General features: G+C 38.8%; 1 protein-coding gene across 1 annotated transcript; it reads right to left on the bottom strand.

Annotated features, from left to right (window-relative positions):
- Window positions 1-15,172: 15,172 nt before the first annotated feature.
- On the bottom strand, window positions 15,173-19,917 carry smim20 (small integral membrane protein 20). Its single transcript, XM_079837013.1, has 3 exons — window positions 19,727-19,917; window positions 18,825-18,881; window positions 15,173-15,668 (listed from the first exon to the last, which is right to left on the bottom strand). Exons 1-3 carry the CDS (start codon window positions 19,842-19,844, stop codon window positions 15,628-15,630), a joined length of 216 nt encoding a protein of 71 aa, XP_079693139.1. The 5' UTR covers window positions 19,845-19,917; the 3' UTR covers window positions 15,173-15,627.
- Window positions 19,918-19,964: the final 47 nt, after the last annotated feature.

Below are 19,964 nucleotides of genomic sequence, written 5' to 3'. Positions count from 1 at the left end.
CTTACAGCATTTATTAACCTTTGCTAATGTTATATGAAAATGTTTATGTTCATGTTGGTTCACAGTGCATTAACTAACTAACATTTGATCTTAAAAATGTTGAGATTAGCATTAACTTAGATTAATAAGTGTAACCTAATGTTAACAAATGAAACCTTATTGGAAATAGTTTTACATAACGTTTTTCTATTTTAAAATTGTTTTTATTCCTGTGATGGCAAAACTGAATTTTCAGCACCATTGAATCAGCTTCAATGCCACATGATCCTTCAGAAGTCATTCTAATATTCAGATTTTCTTCTTATGTCAGGGAATACCAGACTCAGGGCCAGAGAGTTCAACCCAAACAGGTATTTATTGAAAGTGAGGATTAACAACGTAGGTGAGTAATGGAGAAGTCTATATAGATATTAGCAGATGAATGTAGAATAACCAGAATCTTTGTTGTTTCACCAGGTTTCAGAGATATTGACTGTGACTGAAGCAAGACAGCACACACCTCTTCAATGACAGTGGTTAGATTCCAGGTGAGTAAACAGATAAGTAGGGTAGGATTCAGAGGACAAGAGATTGTGTGGAGTATTCTCAGGTCAGAATAACAGGTAAGAAGTTGGTAATCCATGTTAGAGACCAGACAAAGAATGACTGTGAGGTGTGTGCTCTTATACTGATCCAGATTGGCATGCTGATGAGGGACAGGTGATCAGTATTCTAGTGAAAGTGAGTGTTGGGTGTGTGAGGCTGGTGAGGCCGGGACAGCTTCAGAGTTTTCCCTATCCAATCTTTTTTTCACCTCATCTCAAGAAATATGTCTGTACACACGAAACTACTGAAACCGACTCAAAACGATGTAGTATACATGCCAGGCCAGTATGTGGTGCTGTAATTCTGCCACAGAAATACACTAATAATTGTGACTAGAAGGGGTACAGCAATGGTAGGAGGTGAGGCAAAATCTCACAATAAAATATCAATAAATAAATTTGATACTTACCAGATTGTGTTTTATTTACACCTACACCTACCCCAACCCTAAACCTACCCTTACGATAATGCAAATACAGTAATTAAATGACTAACCGTGCGGGTAAGTCTTTACTGTAAATTTAATGCGCTCTTGCTAAATAATTTCATCTATAACTCCCTCCTCCTGTCATTCACCAGTTTTCATCTCAAATGATGCATTTTCCTATATTTAAAGAGCACCTATCATGGCATTTAAAATGTTCCAAATATTGTTTTAGAAGTCCCCAACAACAGTTTTGCATGCATGCAATGACAAAAAAGACTTTAGTTTTCTTATAATATGCATTTATTTTTTACCTGTTTTGACAGCGATTCTCAAATGATTCCTTTAGTGATTCACTTTTCAAAACCCCGCCTTTACGTGACTCTAATCTGCGGTGATTGGTCCGATGACCCAGTCAGTTGTGATTGGTATCTGTGCAGATATTTTCGGAAACGGAACGCCCATCAAAGTCTTATAGTGACAGTAATTTGTTAATATGTGTCAGGAGTTATGAATATGAAAACCGCGTCTGTACCGTTTGATTGTAATATGAGCCTCAGCTGATCTCATTCATAAAAAAACTCCTCTATTCTCCTCACGAAGACTCGCGACAAATCAACATCCCTCAGGGCTTTTAGTTCAAAAGTGTGCAGATGAGGAGACATATTGATAGATTCTCATATGTCTGTGTCAAATTTCTAAACAGAGGAGTATTTTTTATTCAATACTTCCTCAAAATGCGCAGATATAGCCTAATCATGAGCGATTGAGTCTCTTATGTGTTGTTTTCAATTCATACTGGCAGCCGGAGGGCGCTCTGTGCACATGTAGTCCATGTACAGACAGACGAAGAAGATACCATGTGCCATAATAGAAGTCCATAATAAAAGCTTCCTGAGATCGCGAAACATACATTTGACGACTAATAAACACTCAATCGCGACGATGTATGGTTTGTCTTCAAGCCACTTAGTCTTCAAATGCTCATCCTTGGGCAGATGAGAAGTTTGCTTTTGAGTGGCACTTCAGAACACAGCGTCTCGCCGCCATGATGTTTTCTAGTTTTCACTGGCGTCTTGGAGCGCAATAAGTGGGCGAATCGTATTCAAATAACTTGACAAGTTGACGTCATCTAGTCAGAGAAAAAGCTTCGGTCTTCTAACGATTCTTAAAAATGACTCAGAGTCGACTCTTACTTTTGAAAGAAAATAACTTTATATACGGTGCACTGTCATATTTCAAACTATGCAGGATGTTTTTGTTCACTTAGATCTATGTTACACACTACATGAAAGGTAAATTTCAAAATTCCATGATAGGTGCTCTTTAAAGCTTCTATTTATTTCACTATTCTGCTCTTACTTTTGTTTTGTGAGCTCAAATGTGAGGTATCATAGATCTGTAACATGCTTGCACTTCTTCTTTTTCCAAAACAGTGATCTCATGAACCAACAACATGTGGAGTCCAACAGTCCACGGAGCATTGAGCATTTCTGAGCGGTCGTATTCTTTTTAAAAGAACAGATTCAAAGAGGAAAATGGAAGGAAAAAAGTATCTCTCAACATTTCAGTCTTTCCTCCAAAGAGAGGGGGGTCTTTGGGTGCATTAACCATAACATGGAAAGACTGAGGTTGACATGTTGGATGGATAGTGCCAAGTCCTGATACAGTCTGTTAGTTTTCCAGTGTTTTGATTCCTTTTTACATTTTCTCGGTCTCTCTGGATCTACTTAATGCAGTTTAGCACTCAGTTCCTGTGTTGGCTCCCATTGAGTCTAGCTGGAGAGTATCTGAAATTGAATCATTTAGCCTAATCAGGTTGTGAAATTGAAAACATCCTAGGTTGCATCATTCAGTGGATGTAATGTGCCAGCCAAAAGCTTGTAACGTTCAGTGGACCCACTACCTTACTCCTCACACTGGTGAATGAGTGTCAATCTGGTACCAGTGTTGCAGGAAGAGGACCAGGAGATTTCTGGAAATTGAGCCAGTACTCACCTCACACCTACTATACTAACAGACACGTACACTGATCCGATAGACACACATAAAACGTGTGTTTTGACATTGTTGGCTAAGTAGCAAAACTTGATTTCACCAAGCGCAACATGTTCCTGGATCAATTTTTTGTTGATCTTGGAACATTCCAATCAACCAATCTGATTTGAGGGACAAGTTTACAGTTTATGTCAAGTTTAGGCTTACGCTTCTACATCAGTGTTATTCACATATAATTTCCTTCTGATTTTAGAGATAACTTATGGGCAGTGTTAGGTTTAGGGGTAAGGATTTGGTTAGAATAAAATTTTCTGACAAGAATGTTATGACGAAATATGTTGACCCAACAAATAGTAACAAATAGTATGTGAAACTGTACGTATTATGCAGCTTTCCCATTACAATGCACTCTGATTTTTGAAGTCAAATCACCATTTATAGCAGATAAGCTGAATTAGGTCAATGGTTTGTTCAAAGAGACAACTGTCCATTGTTAATACAAAGAAACCTCATAGAGATTAGAAGAGAACCCATACTAAAGCTTTTATTAACATCAGACTGTTTTTAAGAGATGGCGGCATTTCGGAATTAAATCCGACATAGAAATGGCCTTTTTCTTGCTTTTAAGATACACTACATTGCCAAAGTTTTAGGATGCCTGCCTTTACATACATATGAGCTTTAATGACATCCCATTCTTAATCCGTAGGGTTTAATATGGAGTTGGCCCACCCTTTGCAGCTATAACAGCTTCAAATCTTCTGGGAAGGCTTTCCACAAGGTTTAGGAGTGTGTTTATGGGAATTTTTTACCATTCTTCTAGAAGCGCATTTGTGAGATCAGGCACTGATGTTGGACGAGAAGGCCTGGCTCGCAGTCTCTGCTCTAATTGATCCCAAAGGTGTTTTATCGGGTTGAGGTCAGGAACCAAACTCGCTCACCCATGTCTTTATGGATCTTGCTTTGTGCACTGGTGCAAGTTTGAACAGGAGTTTCCATAAAGTTGGGAGCATGAAATTTTCCAAAATGTCAAGTTGGAACAGGAAGGGGCCATCCCCAAACTGTTCCCACAAAGTTGGGAGCATGACATTTTACAAAATGTCTTGGTATGCTGAAGCATTAAGAGTTCCTTTCACTGGAACTAAGGGGCCAAGCCCAACCCCTGAAAAACAACCCCACACCATAATCCCCCCTTCACCAAACTTTACACTCTGCATAATGCAGTCAGGCAAGTACCGTTCTCCTGGCAACCGCCAAACCCAGACTCGTCCAACAGATTTCCAGACAAAGAAGCGTGATTCGTCACTCCAGAGAACACGTCTCCACTGCTCTAGAGTCCAGTGGCGGCATGCTTTACACCACTGAATCCGATGCTTTGCATTGTACTTGATGTAAGGCTTGGATGCAGCTGCTCGGCCATGGAAACCCATTCCATCCGCACTGTTCTTGAACTAATCTGAAGGCCACACAAAGTTTAGAGGTCTGTAGCTACTCTCCCGAAAGTTAGCGACTTCTGCGCACTGTGCGCCTCAGCATGCGCTGACCCCGCTCTGTGATTTTACGTGAGTTGCTGTTGTTCCCAATTGCTCCCATTTTGTTATAATACCACTAACAGTTGACCGTGGAATATTTAGTAGTGAGGAAATTTCACGAATGGACTTATTGCACAGGTGGCAAATATCACGGTACCATGCTTGAATTCACTGAGCTCCTGAGAGCGACCCATTCTTTCACAAATGTTTGTAGAAGCAGTCTTCATGCCTAGGTGCTTGATTTTATATCTGTTTATACTTTTATCTTGCTTCTTTTTTTTTTTACCTGTGGCCATGGAAGTGATTGGAACACCTGAATTCAATGATTTGGAGGGATCAAAATACATTATTCATGGTTATTGCTCTTTTTGAACCACATTTTGAGGCATGCAAAATTTCTTCAGACTATGCAACGGACAAGATATGAGGCCTTTTTAAAAGAAAAAACAATTTTCTTTTTTGAAAATTGAAGGCAAAGAAATGTACGTGAATTTCTTTGCATTAGTATACATTTCCGGTCTCCAGCATTCACATACAGATGGAAGTAAATAGAATGAAAAGTGTTGTGTGACCATCTTTTTAATCTAAATGGGTAATTGTTATAACTTATAATGAGTAAGTAGATGAATTCAACTTAAATATTTACATTTTAAAACACCTCATAACACTTGTGACAATGTATTGTTTTGGCACATGTTGGTTCTTCCTTTTTTTTTTTGCCGCTTGGCTCATCTCTTCACCCAGCCAGACTCCATTTGTGAATCATGGCAGTGAATTACAGCAGATAAAGAGATTGGAAAAGCGGGCTGTGAACGCCCCCCGTGTTATTCCCCGACCACAGCTCACATTACAGCACCGGACCTCTCAGCCAACCGTCCTCCGCAAGTTTACATGGGCAAAGCCCTCTCTCCCCTCAACAACCAAAAAGATTACCCAAGTACACTTATTCTGTGTTATTTTAACTGCACTCTCATTCAGGCCCGATTCATCCAAATATTGCTGAAAGAAAGGATAACAAATAAAGTGGTATTGCTGTGTAAATTCTCTGCGTGCCCACATTTTTTAACAATGTCTCATTAAAGTGCCTGCAAGTGGTTGTAAAAAAATGTTGTCTTCACTCAGTTCCTCCAACTTCAGAAAAGTGCTGCGATCTGTGCAACTTTGTTTAACTCATTTGACATCTCTGTTTATTATCTTTGGAGAAAAAATGATACATAAAGACTAAACTAAACTGTTAAGTGTTATAAGCTTATGTCAGAGCTCGGTTATAATATGGCAGCACATGCGACCGTTCACACACACACACACATGCACATGCACAAACACATAAGCCACCCTGATAATAAGCCCCATCAATTCAGTTTAGATCTATTTAAAGTGCACACACTCACGCCGTCCTTCTTTTCTCTCCGTCTCGTTCTCTCTCATCCTCCACGCAGCGCAGTAAGCCAACACCAGCGCTGTGATCCCAGGCTGTGCGGCTCTAAACCAGAGATGACATCACCCACCCCACCAACCTCCCTCCATTTTCTCAAACAAAGCCGAGTCCAAACCCAGATCTATAATTACAGTCTTAATCTGTACGCTGCCAGAGGCAGTATAGAACCTTGGGTTTGGGGCTCGGCCAGCCTCGCAAACACGCGCTCCCAATTTGGGCCGAAAAGGCAGAGGAGGATGGAGGATGGTCAGTCTCTGAAACCCTCACTGAAAGCCAAGATGCTGGTTTCACCAGCCTGCATGCTATGGTTCAGAAAAAGTACAGATGCCATTTATTCAGTTGCATTTGTTCAGCCAAGAATTTTGATAATCAGACCAAATATCATATCACCCAATCTATTGCCTATTAGATGCCATTCAGTGCCCATGTTAGGACTGACATTTATAGCTATATACATGGGGGGAAGTCTGTCTCAAGACAGGAATTAAAGCCTCGACCAAACATGACTGTAATTATACCCTTTCACTTGTGAGCGAAATTTCAAATGAAAATTCCCTATAACGCGCTCAAGAATTTGCAGTGCTAGTGTTAGTGTCAATCTTGTAAAATTCCAAGGAAAACAACAACTTTGTCAGACAAATATATCACAAAGTTGGAGTATGGATCCTCCAGTAAGAATAAAACACCATTCCAGCTACTGATCTGAACTTCCATAGAGACTAAAACAACATTCCAGCTATTGACCTGGAAACCAACTTTTTGGTCTCATGAGCTCTATACGTGGACAACCCCTATTCTAATAGTTGGAAACTCATTTATGGTCCAACTCAGACAGTGTTTTGTGATGTTCTCACCAATTAAAATTCACAAGTTATCTGATGAGACGGAAGTGCCTTATTGGTGAGGATGCATCAATATGAAAATTATGGCTGATCATCTGCTTGTCAGGATTATGTTTTGTTCCGCTTAGTTTAATTGTGTCGTTGCAAGTTGACAAAGGCTACAATCAGGCTGTTTGTCCAAATCCGATTTTTGTGCACATCTGATTGAAATCCGATCAGATTTAGCATGGCAAAAAACTAAAAAAACAAACATGAAATGCGATTTGTACAGATCCGTTTCAAGCTACATTCATATGTGATTCGAAATCCTATTCAAAACGCATTTCTGGGAATCTGTTTCAGTCTGACCGCCCTGATCGGATTTTACATGGTTTTCTGTGTCTTTCTCAAGGTATATAACAATGTTATAGGAAATAGGCTGAAAGTTGCTGCAGAAACAAGGTTGTGTTGTTGCAAAGTGCCGGACGAGCAGAATATAAACCAAAAACGACAAAAGTGAAAATAAAGACTTTTACAAAAATATTCATGAATTGAGAAATCAACTTTCCCTTGAGCTTTAGATATATAAAAGGTCATCATAAGTTTTTAGTCAAAGAAAAGCTTATTGACATCTGGCTCAGCAAACGATCGATTTGTGAATGTGCGTCCCCGTGATGTCAGAGATGAAAGCCTAATTCTGTAGCCCGCCAACCGACTCATGCATGTCTTGATATAGGCCTACGTAGAGCTAAATCGGATCGAACTTCCAAGGAATAAAGCTTATGGTATGTTTGCTTCCTTCGGATTCCAATATTAGGAATGCATGTTGAACTTTATTTTTACTGAAGATCCAGCTCATGTGGGGAAGACATTGCATTTGTTCGCTTCATTTCACTGTGGATTCGTTTGTAAACAAGAGACTGGATTTGCAGACAAGATGAGATAAAAAAATTATACTGTGTCTTCTGGATCTGACAGGAATGATGCAACACAATTATGTGAGTAAAAATGTTTATTTTTTATTTTTTATATGTGATAGTATTGCTTTGTTACGTTTGATATCTACTGATAATGTATGTGTCTAACTAAACATAACTTACCACGCTGGCACAGGCTGGAGTATCCTTTGTATTTGAGGTGTTGTTGGTTCATTTTGCTGCGATTCCTAAAATACAAAATACAATCGCAGAAGTTTTGAACATGCTGATATGTCTGAGGTGAAATTTTGCTGATGCATGTACTTGTGGGTGCGTGCGCACATACGTGTGTGTGTGTTAGTTATGCACAGTTCACCATTATATCCACTGAATGATATAAAGTCCTCACAAGACAGGGAAACACAGGCTGGGATCATGACAAAATCATATATTAGAATATTTTCTGAAGGACCATGTGACACTGAAGATTGGAGTAATAATGCTGAAAATTCAGCTTTGCATCACAGAAATAAATTACATGTCAAAATATATAATAAAATAGAAACCAGTTATTTTTTAAATTGTTGTAATATTGCACATTTTACTGTATTTTTGATCAAATAGGCCTAAATGCAGCCTTGGTGAGCATAAATGAGCCTAAAAAAAACTTACTGACGCCAAACTTTTGGCCAGCTGTGTATTCAATATTGACCAAAAATCTTACATAATCAACCAATATATGCCATATGTTTTATCTGTTGCAGAATGATCTGAAAAATTTCTGAACAACCACTGATTCTCCAGTTACATGTGACCCTGAGGCAGGAAAAGTTTTGGGTCTAACTAATCACTTATTTTCATTTTTTGTCATTTCCTTATTATTCCAATGGCTATGGTTCTAAAAATTAACCTCCATCATTAATAAAAGCTGAAAGGAAAAACCCACCATACACTTTAACATTTTTCTGACCACTATATAGCTTTTTGTAGTGCTTGTAAAGGTTAATTTCTCCACAGCAAACCTCATGATCGAGCACCGTATGAAGGGTTCTTTCAAGGTCTTGCGAGCCAGCAGTGGACAGCGCTGTGTTCCGTTGCTTCTTCCAAAGTTCCACGACTTTTCCCAGAATCCTCAGTCCCTGCCAGGCCGTATATTGTGCTGTCATCTGTTGCACTCTAATGAAAAGTCATGGGAGAGAGTGGTTGCATGTGAATGTACGTACTTGTACTTTTAAAGTCTTAATTTATAGGTTGTGTTAGTGGGCAATGAATAAAGTCGCTACATGCAGTCTGCTAATGTTTCTGCATATAGTATATCTTACTCATATCTCCAGCATTATAATAAATACTGTGGGTCAGATTCCTCAGCTCTTAAACCGACAGGATTGTGTGGTTTGAATATTTACTTTTGACCGTGCATTGTGGGGGATCATATGTGCAGTAAAAACCAGTTTATCCATGTTCAGTAACTCAACAACCGACCAATGAAAACACACTGGTGTCCAAAGCAGAGATTTTTAAAATCAAAATCTTCTTTCTGTGATGCTGGTCATATTTCAAATAGTGTCTCAGAATATTTAATTAAATGCACACAATTCATATAATGAGGTTGATTCTTTTTATTCCATGTCAAACATCCACATTTTCACCTAGACATCTGATATATTGCCTGTTTATTGTTATTTAGATCTTGATGCCAAGTTTGAAAATCCATGCCAGGATTTCTGAATTAAAGTGAAACAACTTTACCCTTTGAAAAACCCCATTGATATGGATTTGAAGTGTTTTCAAGGCTGAAATTGTCAGCTTTTAATGCAAGTTTGCTTACAAGGAGCACCTTGAGCCAAGCTGAAAATAAATATAGCCTGAGGCCCCTCACAGTTTATTACCCCACTGATACAAATCTGAAGGGCCATATTCAATTCATAATGGGCTATTTGACTGACAGCCAGGTTATAGAAGTAACAGTCAAACCAAACATTTCTTTATAAGACTACAGCCTGAATGGTCATCTTCCAATTTAAGATCACTCATTTAAGCAATGACACAAACAAAACTCAAACTCTGCATATGCACAATTCCGGCTGATTTTCAGTCCCACAGAAAGATTGCACCATTAAAGTTGGCATAGAATATAAGTTGTGATAGTCTTTTCTCACCTATTGTGAAGTACAGGCCTATTAAAGTGTCCTCTCAAACAAGATTTTTTATTTTATTTTGTCTATCAGGAATTGATTGGATTGCTGGATCGTTGTCATTTGCTATTGCTGACTTCCCAACATGTGTAGTGATTAAAAATTAGTACATTACTGGAAAACTGAGATCACTTCCTTGTGACTGCATGCAGCTTTGCTCTGAGCACAGGTGGTAAACTGTTCTAAACACACACACACACACACACACACACACACACACACACACACACACACACACACACACACCCATTAGCTTTTCCTTAATGGGTTGCACTTGTGTTTCTCACGCTGAAGATTCTCCTCCTGTTCCCAACAAGTCCCTCGATGGCTGGCCTGTGCCATCTGAGCTAGCAAGCCCTCCCAAAGCTCATTTTCCAAGACATTACCAAATACTTATGCTATCTGTTTCCACTAGGCTCCTTCAGCTAGGTAACACGAGACTGAAAAAAACCAGTGCAGTTATGTTGTAGTGTGTATTCTGTATTGAAGAGTGATAGCGATTCAGTTTGATTCATTACAGCTTCAACAGTAAAAACATGACATGCAACTCTGTCTTTAATTGAACATTTTGCTTTCGATTTCCCCACACCTGTCAGGGAATACCAGACTCCGAGACAGAGAGTTATTTGAACCCAAACAGGTATTTAATGCGTGATAGTGATATGGAGAAGATGAATACTGAATAAATTAGTCTTTTCTTTCTCTACCAGGATGCATGAGTATATCAGATGACTGAGAGTGACAGAGAAGGTGAGCAGAGTCTACAGTGAGTAGACAGGGGAGTAGGATCCTCTAGGCTGACTATAACTGGAGATCGCTGAAGTTTCACAAGGCGATCATTGGAATATATCACAATGTAATGGTCCATGAAGACGTAGGTGTATTTCTTGAGGGCCGTGAGGGAGTGTCTGAGGCATTGATGGGAAGCAGAAAGTTAAAGGGCAGTGGAGGAGTCAGTGAAGGAAAACACCACAGAGCGAACCAGACTAGAGCCAGGACGAAAGCCCACTGCGGAATCGAGAGATGGAGGAGCCATGGTGGAGACTTGACAGGCGGAACCAAAGAGCTGATGAGACCGGACGACACCGTAGGTCCTGGAGGCAAAGACTGGCCTGTGGTGATGAGCTGCCAAGGTGGAGCCAGGGTGCTGGAGCACTGAGGTGAAGCCGGTGTGACTGAGGACCAAGGCAAAGCCTGACGCAGTCGAAGGGGTATAGCACAGTTGAAGGGCCAGAAGTCCGTAGCGTAGGCAGAGCGACAGAGCCGGCAGGATGAGGGAGCCTGGTGCAGCCATAAGGACGTTTCCAGGTGAGGCCAAGATGGAGCCGATCTTCGTGCAAAGGCGGAGCTGGAGACTGGAAGACCAGAGACAAGAGACAGATCCAAATTTCTGGTTGGAGCCAACTGAGGAGGAGCCGAGGGATTGGCTGCTTTTAATAAAGGAGGTGGTAGAGGAAGGCTGGGTGGGATCATTGGAGACGCAGGACACTTGGACATGCTCGATACAAACAAACAAAAAACTGCTGAAAATTCAAATTCTGCTGTAAAGCTAGTCATTTCAATGTTAATTCAATTCAGTTCAATAACAGTGTCTGTGTTGCAAAACTCGTCAAATATGAAACAAAGTCGGAATCAGCTATAAAGCAGCTCTACAGAAGACAATAGTGTCCCCATCCAGCTCAATTCAGTTTAAGTTTTGTTCTCATTCATCAGTGTCAGTGCTGTCAAATCGATAATATTAGTGTACCTACAAGTATATTTAGAAAATATACTTGAACTTTACCCAAGTTTACTTAATAAAATGAACTTAAAGTATACTTGGAGCCAACTGAGGAGAAGCCGAGGGATTTATTTTAATAAAGGAGGTGGTAGAGGAAGGCTGGGTGGGATCATTGGAGACGCAGGACACTTGGACGTGCTCGATACAAACAAAAACAAAAACTGTTAAAAGCGTATTGAGCAGAGACGCTGTTCCCCAGGTGGCTTTCTGTGCACACGATCCGACATGGAGCACAACATGGAAGTATAGGCTACTTTGGGCTTCGGGTGTGCTCCTAAACGGACAAATACACACAAAAACATGTAAAAATGTCCTTCTTGGCGAGTTTTCACTTGAAGTCGGTTGTGTCTTAAGTAATTATAAACAGTTGGGAAAGTAATTGAATGCTTGTCAATATTAGATCTGTGTATTTGGTCTTAAAGGGACAGCAGCATAATAAACCACATGCTGTCTTCATTTAATGTTTAAAGAGAATCATTCACTGCTTTTCACTGAATAACTTTAGTAACTTTAATAATAATCAATGTATATTTAATTCATACGGTAACGAGTTTTATTTTTACAGTTGATTATTTAATTTCTGTATAGGCTATTGTTATTAGTAGGCACAAAAGAAGATATTTTGAAGAATGTGTGTAATAAAGCAGATAGAGCAACTATTTACTACCATAGTAGGGGAATACTATGGTAGTCAATGGTTGCTCTATCTGCTTTATTACAAACATTCAGCAGAACAAAGAAACTCATACAGGTTTGGAACAACTTGAGGGTGAGTAAATGATGACAGAATTTTCATTTTTGGGTGAACTATCCCTTTAATCAAATATGAGACAAATTCAAATTCTAAAAAAGACAACACTGTCATTATTCAGCTCTAGTCATTTCAATGTTGATTCAATTCAGTTCAATAACAGTGTCTGTGTTGCAAAATTCGTCAAATATGAAACAAAGTCGGAATCAGTTATAAAGTAGCTCTACAGAAGACAATAGTGTCCCCATCCAGCTCAATTCAGTTTAAGTTTTGTTCTCATTCATCAGTGTCAGTGCAGGCAAATCGATAATATTAGTTTACCAACAAGTATATTTAGAAAATACACTTGAACTTTACTCAAGTTTACTTAATAAAGTGAACTTAAAGTATACTTATTTTCTGTAAGGAAATACTTTCAAATACAATCATCAACACCCCCATGTCTATCCACGTCTGATTTCGGTTTCGTCTGGAGTCTGAGCACTTATTTTTCCCAATGGAAATAATTTCTGCCATTTCCCAATAGCTTTGGCTGGAGTGTCGGTTCTCGTCCCATTGCTGACAACTAGAAAAGTGCAAAAGAGGCTTCAAGTTTGTCTCTTGAGTTCATATCAGCAGTACAATCTGTGGACAGCTGTACAATAGAGCCTTAACAGAGACAGTGACTTATGAAACAGCCATCTGACTCCCTGCTGTGCGTGTTTAACTCTTTCACAACTAAACCCGATAAAAGCCTGGACTCCTTAAGAAGGATGAAAGCCCACGAGCGCACTCAAAAAGTTTTTTGGCACACACAGCCTGAAGTGAAGGATTCCGTCGATCTTGTTAAGAGGCCTGTCGGGTAACTTCAAGAATGTTGCACTGGTCGCTCCAGCACAGTTTTTTGACATGTCCCCATTGTGGCGGCTTCTGCTCGCATCCAAGGCCTTGTCGTCGTTTCATGGAATTTATGTGAGGAATGAGAGGAATTTTGCGCTTTTCTCAGTCTCCGTTTTCCTCTCTTCACTTCGGGTTGTCCGAATGGCCGGGGCCCTTAAGTTTTTCTTTTGTTTTTTTGAACGGTGACCAACAATAACAACATCCCATAAACAATGGAGTTGGTTGAGTTAATGGGGAGTGTGGGGGGGTGAAGTGTTATTGCGTTTGGCAGCTGCTGCGCTGGCAGGCTCTCGAGTGAGGGTTAGCAATGTGCTCTTTGTGGTAGTGAGGAGATATTATGTCAGTTCTTGGATATGCGGCAGGTCTCGTGGGACAGAGGACTCTGCATCCTTTAGTAAACCCCCTCTGTCTCTTCTCTGTTCCTTTCTCACATGCATTCATTTTAACAGACACAATGCCGTTGACCTGAAGCAACTTTAGTTCACACACTCATGGTTAATAGCAAACTATCAAAGCAAAGATAAACATTTTCCTGGTGTACTTAATATTTAATTTGCTTATCTAAAATATACATATACAATGTATAGGTAAAGTGGCTGAGCATGATCCCATTGTGTCGTAGTTATTGCTGTGTTTAGCCTGTGCAACACTGTTGAAGATCTAATTCATTGGACCCTCACACACAAAGCGCTACGTTGAAAAGGGGCAGGGCCTTGGGCCTTGTCGATGCACAGGTGCTGGCCCAGTCCCGTTGCCATGACAACAGGTCTTAGTTGGCACAGGGTCCTGGCCGAGGTGTGCTGCACTCAAGTTACAGATTTTGAAACTTTTGAGGGCCAAAGGACTCTTCCAATTCTCAGTGCCAAAGTAACACGAGAAATCTAATCAGGAACAATAGCAACAAAACTATTACAAAAGCACAGCTGAGAGGTAAAAATGTCCCTAATGAAAAATAAATGTATTTGAAATGCTAAGTATACTACAAATACAGTTACATATTTATGTACTTGATATAAATACCCTACAATTGTACTTTTGGTATACTCGCTATTAACTAATTGCTTATTAGAATGCATATTACTAGGATATTGGTTGTTTATTAGTATTTATAAAGCACATATTAATGCCTTATTATGCATGACCTTATTCTACATCCCTTAATCTAATCGTACTATTAATAAGCAGTACATTAGTAGTTTATTGAGGCAAAAGTTGCAGTTAATAGTGAATATGTGTTCCCCATACTTAAGTGTTACCATATTGGTATTCTTAAAGTCTGCTAAATTGGAACTATTTTTGTATTTAATGCACTTTAGTTATCCAGAAGTAATAATAATACTTAAGTATATTTGATTGTGTTAAAATGGAACTAATGAAAGTATACTTTAAGCACACTTTAAATATTAGATAGTAAAAATATTAAATTTTTTAATAGTGATATTAAAACACATTTTAGACTTAATATTCTCAAATGTGCAATAAAGATGAACCCCAAATAAAGTTTAATTATAATATTTACACCAGAAAGTCTCAAGTGAAATGTCAGTAAATATGTTAATGGATTTGTAGTATATTTAGTATGAAATAAATATATTTTAAATACATTTTGGTATAGGTTTTTTTCACAAGGGGTATTAACAAAAAAGTTTCCTGTGTGCAAATAGCAAAACCAATGTAAAAAATATAATATAAATAAAAGACGGTTCTCATATAAAGCATGATGAACTAAGCAAAGTTAAGATTCTGCAATAGTGTTCATGGATAAATAACTAAAGGTCTGACACCACTCGTCCCACAAGATGAAGGGACCGCCATCTAGTGGTCATATTTTTGGGAAACAAATAGGCAGGTTGAGGAACAATTCAATATATTTTATTCAGAATAGAAAGAAAACAATAACATGTCCTTCCTTACATACACCAGAATTAATAAAATTACAACTAGGCCTAATTAAAGTGATTCATGAACATAATATTTAAAGTGCTGACTAACAAAGCAACACATTTTTAGGTTGTTGATCAGTCACTCTAGTTTGAATACTATTACCAAACACACACACACACACACACACACACACACACACACACACACACACACACACACACACACACACACACACACACACACACACACACACACACACACACACACACACACACACACACACACACACACACAAAAGCCTAATTTGATGCATGGTAGCAACAAGTTATTGTAAGTGCATCACAAATCCTCAATCCTCAATGAGTGACACATCAGTCCTCATGTTCATTCATTCCGTTTTCACCCACACATGCATCACTGGAATTATGATTTCGGCTTGTAGGGATCAGACCAGATCTTCACACCTAATTCAAATAAGACAAATAACATGACAATCATATAAAGAAACTAATGTCCGTTAAATAGCATTCATATGTGCCTAATGCAGATAAACTGTAGTGGGCAATGTCCTAGATCTACATTCCTGCAACTAAATTATCCTACTTAAATCTTCAAACTACAAATCACATGTGTTATGTCAGGTATCACATTTACAGGGAGTGCAGAATTATTAGGCACGTTGATTTTCTGATCATATTTTTTTTCCAGGCACATTTGACCAATTCCAAACCACAGTAATCCTAATAACTACTATTGATTTAGTATTTAATAATGTATAAGTGATATATAATTGTTCATGAAGGCTGGAAATGAAAAACACCTTATATTCAGGTGTGCAGAATTATTAGGCATGTTTTCTTTTACAGATAAATTGAGCCAAAAAAGAGATTTAACTCAGACTGAAAAGTCAAAAAGTATTAAATGCCCATGAGAAGGATGCAATACTAATGCAATACTAGACATTGCAGTTAAGGCATGACCATTGGACAGTGAAATGCTTGTTGGGTCAGCAGGATCTGACAAAAACATGTGGCGGAGAAAAGACACCTGTTAACTGCAAAAGAATTAAGAATTAAGGTGAAGAATTAAGGGTGAAACCATCAGGAACCCTTTAGTCTCCAGCGCCACCATTTTCCAGAGCTGCAACCTACCTGGAGTCTCCAGAAGTGAAGGTGTCAGGATCTCAGAGACTTCAGTTAGGTAAAGAATCCTAAAAAATGACTCCCACTAAATAAGAATCACAAGCTGAAGTGTTGTAAAATACATGAAGCCTGCTTTTTTATAGGCTTTATAGGTTTTATAGGTTGAGAGTGACTCTTGAAGGACCAGCACCACTAGCCTGGCTCCGCCCTCCTACGTACTTCCGCTCAATTTTCATTTTCCTTCAGTACTACGTCTGGGACTGCGGTGTATGCTTAGGTTTTCCCCCGAACAATTTTTTACCGGTCCAATCAGCGAACAGAGGGAGTGGCTGAGAGCGATGACGTTGATGTCATGCGCTAGTTTGAGTTGTAGTTCAGTAATGGCGGCGGTGAAAGATGCGAGTGTGTGGCAGCGCTGACGAATGTCCAGAAGTTAAGAGTGTGGCGAGGTGGACGAGCGAGCGAGAGCGGTGTGCGTGATTGAGACACACCGATCTCGAGTCCTCTCATGAGGGAGCACGGAGGCATATAAGGACGAGAGAGGACTAGGCCTGGATTTTAAGTTGGGTTTTGTTATGTTTGTGCGCGGCAGTCGTCCGTGAGGGGCTGCCGCTTTTACTTTCATTTTGTGTTTATTATTTGATTAAAAGTTGTTAAACGTTCGCCGGTTCCCGCCTCCTTCTTCCCTCCCACAAACCACAAACGAACTCCCGTTACACGGAGCAAGAACAATCACTGCTGTACTGCTGATGTTGTGGTCCGGGAAAAGTCTTTTCCAGCTCGCTCCGTTAGTGGTGAAGGAGTTGCTGAAGCCGTCCGTCTCCCACCACCCGCGAGAAAAACCCAGGCTGAATTATCGACTTTTGACAAACACCAAGGTCGTGTGGTAATGTAATTGCTCTCCGAATCCACATCTCTGAGTTTTCAAGAATATATCACTTCAAAACTCACTGTTTATATCCTTTATAGACCCTCTCAGTGCACTGTACGGTTGCGTGAGCTGTAATTTGCATTTCTAGACTTGTATTTCTTTAAATACTGGCAAGTGTTTACAAGAGCAAAATATTTCACCACCGCTCAAAAAATAAAATAAAAGCACGTAAACATTTGAATTGGGCTGTTATTCAAGGCAGCATTTATTCTTATCATACTAAGCACATGACATTTTATTGACAGCATACAATCATGTTATTGATTGCACGAGATATGCACCACGAGAGCAGCGCTTTCCGATCACAAAACTCTCCTCTCCACCGTGAATAAATAACAATCCGAATGCACGAGGTTTTATCACTGATACTGAGGTGGTGTGCTCAGTTAACGTGAGAATCAAAGGCGAACGGCGCGTGACATACGTCACGACCAAACGTTAGTGATTGGTTAGGCAGATCCAGAGTGACTCTTGGCAGATCCAATAGTTTTAAACTTCAACAGAGAACCCGCCTTCAAGGAAGTAAACGCTTGTCAATGGAGAGTGGCCAGACTCTATGTACAAATGAAATGTACGAGAGTCTGGTAAAACCAGGCTACAGCACCACATCCTCTAGTACCACTGTTTGAACAATTCATCTTCCAGAATCTGGCAGTACGTTTTGGGAGTTCATTTTAGTCCATCCTGAAGTCCGTTTTGCAGAGATGGACTAAAAATGAACTCCCAAAACGTACTGCCAGATTCTGGAAGATGAATTCTTCAAACAGTGGTACTAGAGGATGTGGTGCTGGTCCTTCAAGAGTCACTCTCAACCTATCTGTCCATAAAGCCTATAAAAAAACCTTCTTCATGTATTTTACAACACTTCAGCTTGTGATTCTTATCTAGTGGGAGTCATTTTTTAGGATTCTTTACCTAACTGAAGTCTCTGAGATCCTGACACCTTCACTTCTGGAGACTCCAGGTAGGTTGCAGCTTTGGAAAATGGTGGCGCTGGAGACTAAAGGGTTCCTGATGGTTTCACCCTTAATTCTTCACCTTAATTCTTAATTCTTTTGCAGTTAACAGGTGTCTTTTCTACACCACCTGTTTTTGTCTGACCCTGCTGACCCAACGAGCATTTCACTGTCCAATGGTCATGCCTTAACTGCAATGTCTAGTATTGCATTAGTATTGCATCCTTCTCATGGGCATTTAATACTTTTTGACTTTTCAGTCTGAGTTAAATCTCTTTTTTGGCTCAATTTATCTGTAAAAGAAAACATGCCTAATAATTCTGCACACCTGAATATAAGGTGTTTTTCATTTCCAGCCTTCATGAACAATTATATATCACTTATACATTATTAAATACTAAATCAATAGTAGTTATTAGGATTACTGTGGTTTGGAATTGGTCAAATGTGCCTGGAAAAAAAATATGATCAGAAAATCAACGTGCCTAATAATTCTGCACTCCCTGTATGTTTACAGTCCTACTTGCTAACTGTATAATAAATCAAACTCTTGACACTTGACAGATGTCATAAAGAGTGAACATGACTTACCAACAGGCTGCACATCTGCTTGATTGACTCCAGTTCGATTCATCTTCTGGACCTGCTCTGTAAACACATGAACAACAATTAAGAAAGCAAGGACTGTGGGGGAAAACTGACGTTAAACTTTTTATTGGATGAATCTTACGAAAACAAGACCTTTCCACTTTTACGATTGGGTTTTCTGTTCGCCTGCTTGATTTCCCATTTTATTATTTTTTTAAACTCTTAAAACAATTTAAAAAAAATTTGTATTATTAATCTCAGTGGTGTTGGGGGATATTTTGATATACTATTTAAGAAGGTCAATATTTTGAAGGAGATTATATTTTCATATTTATTTTACAGTAATAGTTTTTTTGTCATTTTTTATTTTTGTCTATATAGTTTTATTAGGTTTTAGTTTTCAGTGTAATTATTTTATATGAGTTATTATTTTATTATTTCAAATTAACCTAAACAAAAATGAGAAATGTTGACTTGGCAACTAGTAGAAATAAAACACGTGTTTTAATATATTTTATTATTTCAGAACATGTTTATTTCATTTTTTTATTTTAATTTCTGTATGTTTTTATTTAATTTTTTTTAGTTAATGATAATAATCATGGTGGTGTTCCTCGTTACTTTAATACAACATTTAATACAATATTTATTATTATTATTATTATTATTATTATTATTATTAATACAGCGTAGATTACAGACAGCAAAACATTCTACAGTGACGTATAAATCCTAAACAATAATACAGTTTTCACTAACGTTACCTAAACCGATACTGATAAACTGATCATAAGATTACTGGTTCACAAAATGCAATAGAACGTGATGTTATTTTAGATGACAACTTTACTAACAACAACACATGTGCAGTGTCATAGTGACTAATGTCAGTGATAAAGACTTACTGTAGTCTTCAGTGTGAGTGAGAGGATGGAAAAATATAGGATAAAAAGCCACAGCAACAGCTGCAATAAAGCCTCCAAATATGAGCGTTATCCTCTTATTTGTGGACATGATTTTCATAGATTCACCTCATCCGAGGACAAACACAAACAACTCAATCAAGCCTTTCCGGGGTGAAGTTCACATGTTAAATACAAGTTTAAAGTCTACTATTATTCAACAGTTGTATATCGGAAGTCT

Source organism: Gobio gobio (assembly GCF_949357685.1).
Source record: "Gobio gobio genome assembly, chromosome: 2".
NCBI lineage: Eukaryota > Metazoa > Chordata > Actinopteri > Cypriniformes > Gobionidae > Gobio > Gobio gobio.
This window is presented reverse-complemented; position numbering and strand designations above follow the sequence as displayed.